The sequence below is a fragment of the Corvus kubaryi genome, unplaced genomic scaffold (assembly GCF_017639235.1).
Source record: "Corvus kubaryi isolate FWS band 111438036 unplaced genomic scaffold, C.kubaryi_AGA036_p1.0 37249, whole genome shotgun sequence".
Classification (NCBI taxonomy): domain Eukaryota; kingdom Metazoa; phylum Chordata; class Aves; order Passeriformes; family Corvidae; genus Corvus; species Corvus kubaryi.
The window spans coordinates 763,275-772,088 of record NW_024581072.1 but is presented as its reverse complement, the minus strand read 5'-3'; the positions used below and the strand labels follow the sequence as shown (position 1 = coordinate 772,088).

Sequence of the window (8,814 nt, the reverse complement as noted above, 5' to 3'; positions counted from 1 at the left end):
GGGCGGGGAGGCGGAAGCGGCGGCGCGGCCATGGCGGCGGCGGGCGTGGGGCAGCAGTGGGTGCTGGTGGAGATGGTCCAGGCCTTCTACGAGGTGCGGCCGGGCAGGCGCCCCGAGCGTGGCGGGGCGGCGTGAGGGCGGCTTGGGGCGCAGGGAGAGGGGACGTATCGCCGGGGCTGCCCCGGGGGCGGCGGCGGCGGGCGGCGCTGGGTGAATCGGGAGCTGGGTGCGGGTCAGTGCCGCGGGGATCGGGCTGCGCTCGCCGTATCCTGAATATGTGTGAGTGCAGCACGGCTGTATATTGAAAATATAGACGCATGTCTTATTTCTCCAAGTTTATAAAGCGACATTTAAGGCATGTAGCAGAGCATTAAGTCTGAAGGTTCACAGTATTTTACTGGGGTCAGGGTTTGTAACTTACAAGTGTCGTTTGCAAGGGAGGAAACGGCGTTTAAGTGTTTAGGCTTGAGTTCCCTCCTGAAGAAGATCAGCTGTGCATGTTTGTACCCGGTCTTTGTTTCGTGATGTTAAAAAGGATGTCCTGATGATAAGCGGTGGGTTTGTGTCCCTTCCTTTGGCAAAGGGTGGTAACTTTTTAAGCATGTGTGCAAGGTTTGCCGTCCAAATACAGAAGTGCTCAGCTAGTGAAGCAGGTAGCACGCTCTAGTGCACTGAATCCAGGATAACTGAAGGCACTAAAAAGCACAGGGACCTCAGTGGGAGTATACGGTATGTTCTTTAGATGTCGTGTCATACAAGTCATGTATGTATTCGTAATATGTTTGTGTCTTAGTATGTGTCGTAAACTGAAAAGTACTCTGCAACAGGTAACATTTGTTATTTGCAGTTTGATACGCCATAGGATTTTTTTACTGGTTTTAAAAGCTTGTGTCCAACTTACTTTAGTTTCTGGATGTGTGGTAAGTTCAGCTTTGATGGCAGGTCAGATACCACCAAAAATGTTGATGTGTGGAAGCAATTCACCTGACTTGAGGAGGGAGTGCGCTTGTTTGTGTGCACTTCGAGTCTTTTGAAAATGATAGACAGGAGCCTTTCCAAAACGGAATAACTGGACTCATCATTAATACTAGGTGTCCAGTGCTGATGTCATAACTTCATATCTACTTCAAACTAGCTGTGCTGCCAGAGCAAACTGATTTTAACCCTCCAAGCGCCAAAGAGGCTAACTTTAACTTGGATCAACTCTTGTGTTCTGGTTTGCTTTGTGTATTCCCACACATTGTGTCTACACAAGAGTAAAGGACACAAGGATAAAACTACTTGAGGTGACTCAGTTGGTTTATACCTGATCAAAGTGCCTGTAAACCTGACAGAAGCTGCCTATGAGAACAGAATTGGCTTTCTTTGTAAATACTAGCTGTCCCTGCTGGTGGACTGTAAGTTATAAAAATGGAGGGTTGAAGTATAGGTGACACAGACCTTCAGGCTCTCAGGATACTTCTGCTTGTTTTGAAAGCCTTCTGCCTTTGTGGGTGCTGACTGGTGCAACATGTATGACTTACCTGCCTTTACTCGCAGTATTCAAATTATGTGTGGAACTGAAATCAGTTATCAGTTTAGAACGGGCCTTGTTTATGAAGAACAGACTAAATCCATTCAATCTCAAGTTAACAGCTACAAGTAGTAGCTGCAAAACATTCCACTTTCACATAGTTGTAATTTTAACTGATTTAGAAATACATCAGCTGATGATCAGCTTTAGGTTTTTTTCTGAGTGTGCTTGTAGGAACAAAATAGTTGTGTTGTGTCACACACTTCAAATAGAATTCTCTTTAGAATGATTTTTGTACTTCTGTTTTCAGGCTCCTGCTTACCATCTCATTTTAGAAGGAATTCTAATACTATGGATAATCAGACTTCTTTTCTCCAAGACATACAAGCTTCAAGAGCGATCTGATCTAACACTTAAGGTATGGTGAAAAACATATTTCTCTTCAGAGAAATAGTTCATAGCAATTGATACATTTGGCTGTTGAACCACTGCTGCATTATAAATGGTTCTGCTTTTTTTCTTTAACTTCAAAGGGTGAGCTTACTTTGGCCTCAGGAACTGCTTGTTGCTTAAACATGTCAGTTTGTGCTTTTAAAGTAGCACTGTTTGAGACTCTGAGAAATAAGAAAACTGATGTGACAGTGACTGTTAAGCTATGAAAAGCTGGCATTAGCTCTACTCAATGGAGGGCTTTATTTTAAAAATGAAAGCTATGTTAAAAACACCCACCAAGCAAAATGAACTGTAAGATTGTGTCTGGTGGGAAAATGGTCAATCTGTATATGTGGTGTCTATAAGTAATAACTCTGAGAATTTACAGTGGGTTCCACAAAAATTGTGGTTTAGCAGAAGTTTCACAGAGGGCAAGTCCTGCCTGACCAGCCTAGTAGCCTTCTGTGATGGAGTGAATCCATCAGTGGACAAGGGAAGGGCTACCGATGTCATTTATCTGGACTTGTGTAAAGCCTTTGACATGATCCCCCCCTCAACATCCTTCTCTCTAAATTGGAGAGAAATGGATGTGATGGGTGGACTGCTAGGTAGATAAGAAAGTGGCTGAATGGTCTCACCCAAAGTGTAGTGGCCATTGTCTCTGCATCCCAATGGACACAGTGACAGGTGGTGTCCCTCTGGGATCTGTACTAGGATCAGTGTTATTTGATATCTTAATTAATGGCTTGAATGATGGGATCAAGTGCATCCTCAGCAGATTTGCAGATGACACCAGGCAGAGTGCTGTGGCTGACACACCTGAGGGAACAAGATAGAAAAGTGGATCCATGGGAATCTTCTGAGCTTTAACAAGACCAAGTGCAAGGTGCTGCACCTGGGTCAGAGCAAGCTCCGGTATCAGCACAGGCTGGGGGATGAACAGATGGAGAGCAGCCCTGGGGAGAAGGACTTGGGGGTGCTGGTGGGTGAGAGGCTGGACGTGACCCAGCCATGGGCACTCACAGCCCAGAGAGCCAAACGTGTCCTGGGCTGCATCCAAAGCAGCGTGGGCAGCAGGGGAGGGAGGGGATTCTGCCCCTCTGCTCTGCTCTGGTGAGACCCCACCTGGAACGCTGCATCCAGCTCTGGGGTCCCAGCACAGGAAGGACAGGGACCTGTTGGAGTGAGTCCAGAGGAGGCCACCAGGATGATTAGAGGGATGGAGCACCTCTCCTATGAGCAAAGGCTGATTAGCCTGAAAAAGAGAAGGCTTCGAGGTGACCTAAGTGCAGACTTCTGGTACCTGAAGGCAGCCTACAAGAAAGATGAAGGGAGACTATTTACGAGAGCATGTAGTGACAGGATAAGGGGCAATGGCTTCAAAGTGGTGGGTTTAGATTAGATACTGGGAAGGAATTCTTTACTGTGAGCTTGGTGAGGCACTGCCACATATTGCCCAAAGAAATTTTGGATGCCCTATCTGTGGACGTGTTTAAAGCCAGACTGCATGGGGCTCTGAGCAACCTGGTTTAGTGGAAGTTGTCCCTGCCAGTGGCAGGGATATTGGAATTAGATGTACTTTAATGTCCCTTCCAACCCAAATGCTTCTGTGACTGGAGGCAGGAAGTGAACTAAGCAGGAATCGATGGCCGGTTCAGTTTTGTGCTTGGAAGAGTTTGAATTGATGTTGGGATACTCAAAGTTTGCTGTCTTTGGTAAGAATACAGAGAAGGAATGAGTGTGAAGGGAGCTCCAGTGCAGTGAAAACTTAGTGTTCATGTCATCTAGGAAGACATGGCGCAGCCTAAGTGTTTTGGAGGATACTTTTTTTTTGTTTTGTTTTAAAGAGTCATTCTCTCTGCAGTCAAAGGCAGGAAAAGGCTCTTTGCAACTCTTGGGTAATTGGTGACCCAAAAAAGTTGAAACCTGTCTTTTCCTTACAAAGTAAGAAATTCACTCATGTATCTCTATGTGCATCTTGGATTTTATCATGCAGTTGCAGGTCATCATCTTCATTCAGGACTGACAATTTTGCTGAAGCTGAGGTATTTAAGAAAATTCTTAGACAAATCTGTAATAGTGCTATGTGGAGAAGAAAATTGTGCTGTGTCTTTTCAGCTGGGGGCAGTAAACAATTGGGAGATTGCACATGTAGCCAGTCTGCTACAGCTCAATGAAAGCAAGGGTTTAGAAGGGTGTCAGGGGCAAAAACATGTGGAAGTGGCTTAGGCTTAAATAACCTTACTTTTGCAGGTTGACAGTATTAAAATTCACTAGACAGCAGTTAACAGACTTTCTGAAAAACAGAAGCATGCAAATATGTTATTGCTCTGATACTTCTTTTGAGACTTTTACAAACTTTACTGGGGTTGAAAGGTGAAAAGGAATGTGAATACTGGCAAAAATGCAAAGTGGTCAAGAATTACCTTGTATATAGATAGACTAGATACATGATTCACATTGCAAGTTACAGAAGCAAAAAGTTACACAGTGCTGTGAGCTGTATTGAAGGAAAGGGTTTGACTGTTAAAGACACCATAGGCTTGTTACCTTTATCTTGATGGTGAAAAAAAACCCATGAGTGAATGCTCTTTGTTCTGATCCTGTGTTCAAGTTGGCTAGCCATGAAGGAGGTGCAAGTTAGAGTAGCTGACTGTATCATTGACCTTTGAAGACAGAAGTAGTGGTTGCTTTAGGAAGAACTGTATTTGGAAGGGAATGTTTTGTCTACAGATTGTTCACTGAAAGTAAGCATAAACACAGCAGTGAAGTTAGAATGTGAGTACATCTTCTACAATTGGAGGAATTAAGCAAACTGATACATCAGAGTCATGGAATGATTCAATTTCTCTTTCTACAGTGTAGATAATTCTTGTGAAGAGAGCTCATGTATTTGTGTAGGGGGATAGCTGTGAACACACAGAGACATGCCTTCTCCTTAAACTTCACTAGAAATCTGCACATAATTGACACTAGTCTGTGTTGTGGATTAACCCCAGTAGGCAGCTGAACATTGCACAGCTGCTCACAAAGCAAAGGAAGAGTAAAAGCAAGAAAACTTGCAAGTGAATATAAAATTACTTAATAAGCAAAGGAAAGTGGAAGAAGACAGAAAACAAGACAAGTGATGTAAAGGTGGTCACTCACCACCTCCCATGGATGGACCAATATCAGACCAAGCAAAAGGTGACTAAATTCCTTAAAACCGCTGTTCTCCCTTTTATTGCTGTGTGACGTCGTATGGTACGAAATCTATGTTCGGTTAGTTCAAGCCTGGTTGTGTCCCTTCCCAATCTCTCAGGCATCCACCAGTCTATTCAGTCAGTGTTAATGAAGAATACAATTACTGCACAGCCATCTTAGAGATCTGTTACGACAAGTCAGTCCTGGGGAATGAGAAGCAGATGACACATTGTGCAACCTAGTGCACTTAGGAGTCGTGCTTGTAAAACAGTGAAGAAATCCACCCTGAAGGTGGCTTCTAGGTTCAGTCAAATGTGTAGCAAGACTACTACGAAATCCAGTGCAGAAATCACCTTTCAACTGACTGACTCTTAGCTTTGGTAACAGTGTTTGTGTGTATTCCTACTGGTTCTTTTAGAAAATAGTGTCTCCCAAATCATTAACTAAAAAGGTGGAGTGCTTCTCTGATACTGTAAGTTCCTGATAGTTTGACATTTTAGGAAATGTAAATAAGTCTGTTGCCATACAGGATGCTAGACATAGATTTTTATGGGCTTTCACACAAAGTAAAATCTATAGAAAGTGACAATGAGGACTGGAGTGGGCTGTGGAAGTTTGCACGGCAGCCTTTAGCTATATGTGAAAGGAAGGTACCCTGCTATTTGTCTTTTACTGTGCAGTAAATGGTAATGATACTGAGCTTTTCTCTCAAAATCTGTGAAGTACTACTAAGAGTCACATCTTACCATTTGCAAATGGGAGGAAGAGTTTTTTCCTTTGATTTTAGAATTTCCACTGCAGTAGTAGCATGGGACACATTTTATTTGAGTGATATTAGTCAGGAGGCTGGAAAGTTCATATTGGAGACAAATGTTTAATGTGTGGCTGAGAAATACATAGATCTTGAGAGCTCTGTTTTGCAGGAACTGCATTCATAGACCAATCAGATATTCTTCTATAGGGAATGGCAGAGGTAGTCTGTTCTTGTAAAGGTTTTCAGTAATTCTGAGCCAAGACTCCCTAGGTAGGTAAAATTTCTCTTATGTATGAGCATACGTACATACATTGAAAGAGAGAAATTTCTAACTGGTGTGCCCATTATTTGTGCCAATTTATCCCATTATGTTACAGGAGTCTAGAAATACTGTGAAATTAAAGACGTGTTATTTGAGGACCAGTAAATAAAAAGTTTTATTAATCTTTTGATATTAATGCAGAATATGCATGTATGACATCGTTTCAGAACACTACTGCTAGCTAAGAACTGTCTTCATGAGCAAAATTGCTCATTGTTTTTTTAAGAACCTGGGCAAACAAGGCAACTTTTTAAATAATTTGCGTTGAATGTGTTTACAGCCAAGTATTTTCCTTACCCAAGGTACATGGCAATTAAAAAGCAAAATCCACAACAGAATGCAACCACCCAAAACCGTTGTATATGTATGTGTGGGTATCTGTGTGAATTTAGATAAATATTTAAGATGTTTTTATGTATAAATATGCACAAACGAATGCAAGATTCTGCTACAGGTAGGGTTAGGCTTCAGAGAGCCAGAAAGTTCAGAGTCCAAGGGATATTGGGGCTGGAAAAGTCATGCTGGACACCCATGGAGATGGGGACTTCAGCCTCAGCACCAAGCTTCCATTACTGTTTGGGTTAGGGCTCAGAGAGCCAGAAAGCCTAAAGCTAAATGTATAAAAAGGTATGTATATTATAATTTATAAAATATACTTATAAGCATTTTAGAGATTATATTTTCATGTTTATTTTGTATTAGCCATAAAATAGATACTTTTTATAATGTTATTTATATTTTATTTATTGCTTATATAAACTAAAAATAATTATAAAAAAAATATAAAAGGGCAAGAGGAAAAGTTGAGGGATGAGTTCACTTACATTACAGTCCAAGAGAGCGGAAACGGAAGGGTTTGAGTTAATTCTTTTCATCAAGTGGATATTTTCAGTGCAGTGAACTAATGAGAAGTAAGCAAATCAACTACATATGGAGGATGTTAAAGTGTGAATTAAAAATTTGGTTTCTTTTTGTGTTTGAAAATTAACTTTTTTGTTGGCATTGGTGTGAAATTTGATCTGTTTAGGAGGTAGAAGATAGAAGTACTTTGATGTTGAGTCACTGCATGAGAGTCTGCTTCTGCCTCGTCCTTTTGTTCAGAGGCAGATGGTTGTGTTTGCCCTGAACAGTCAGCAGGACAGGCCAGGGTACTGAGGTATTTGGTGAATGGAAGGAGGAAAGGATTTGCATTGTCCCATCCACAGTGGTGGGTGGCTGGCTGGTTTAGGCTGAGATTGGTATTCATTTTAATCATCAATGTCTCCAGTCCCCTCCTCTGCTAGGAACTGGTGGAAACAGAATACATGAGATGTGAATACGCAAATGTTTGTCTATGTCCATCAAAAACCAAAATGCTATGTAATGGATGAGGAGAATGAATGTGAGCTAGAATTAATTAAATGGTGTTGTTTGAAATGATGATTAGACTTCTTTATGTTCTCAGTTGTGTTAAGAGAAAAATCAGGATGTTGCCATGTCTCATCTGTGACTTGGAAACCTATGCTGTTAGTTTGTGTGCAGCAAAAATTTAAAGGGAAGAATGAAAACTTGTTAGAAATTAGTATGAATGGGGGATAGAAACACTAATTAGGAGTTGCTCATAGATCTCAACTGCACTTGGACTGTGCTAGTTTATTGTAATTACAGTGTGCATCTATAAATACTATTTTTCTTACTGCTAAACTCCTTGACAAAAGTATTTTAATTGATCTTGTATCATTTATTGCTAAGCTGCTAAGCTTTGATGATATTTTGTACACTTAGCTAAAAAATTTAGACTTTAATGAAAAAGTTAAGTACATGCTTACACAGTTTTAATTCTGCTTTCTTTGAAGAAAAGGAGTTTTATATTGCGTGCTCTTCTGTAAGGCTGTTCAAATGTTCTGTGTTCAGGTCTCAAACAGAAGAAACACCATGCTTCCTAAGTCCTTCCCTCTAAGGCATTTGATGTCAAATAAAGCTTTTCTTACTTATCCTTCCATAACTGACAGGCTGCACCACTTCTCACCTGAATTATTTTGCTGCTGAATTAAAACAAAACCCAACAACCCTCCCCCACAAAAACCCCAAGCCAAAATTAAACACAATGGAAAACTTCATCAATCATCTACCCTGTGCTCCAAAATGAATGCAAAGCTCTTGATTCTAGATACACTACCCGTTAAGGATTTTGGGCCTTTCAACAGCTACTGTAGGAGCAGAATGAAGGCTGCATGAGCATACATCCTGCTTTATGATTGTCAGAATTCTTTGAACTCTTGTGGAAAGGTATAAGATACTACTGGGCAACTGCAACTCAGGATGTGGTTTCCCAATAGCATCAGCCAGTCTTGGTTGGGATTGGGACTCTTGTGGGTTCTAGCTGAGATTTATATCCCACCCTGCTTTTGCTGAGTTAGTTTTCATCTGGATCTGAGTAACACTTTTGTCTGATTTTGTAACTGCTTCTGCCAGCACAAGGAACAGGAATGTGTGGCTGGGAGAGGACTGCACAGCAGCAGCTGCTGGCTTGCAGTGTGGTAGATCAGCACCCTTAGTGTAAAATTATGTCTTTGATTTTTAATTTTCCCCCCAGATAGTGTTGTGAGATGAGGATGGAATTTTCTCTCT

At 41.5% G+C, this 8,814-nt stretch overlaps 1 protein-coding gene across 1 annotated transcript in view; it reads left to right on the top strand.

Moving 5' to 3' along the window:
• Positions 1-6: 6 nt before the first annotated feature.
• The window catches only part of SPTLC1 (serine palmitoyltransferase long chain base subunit 1), a 34,152-nt gene continuing 25,344 nt past the window's right edge, over positions 7-8,814 (top strand). The window contains exons 1-2 of the mRNA XM_042023399.1: positions 7-93; positions 1,824-1,931. Coding sequence (XP_041879333.1) covers positions 31-93; positions 1,824-1,931 — 171 coding nt within the window. The 5' untranslated portion in view covers positions 7-30. The remainder of the gene's footprint in view (positions 94-1,823; positions 1,932-8,814) is intronic.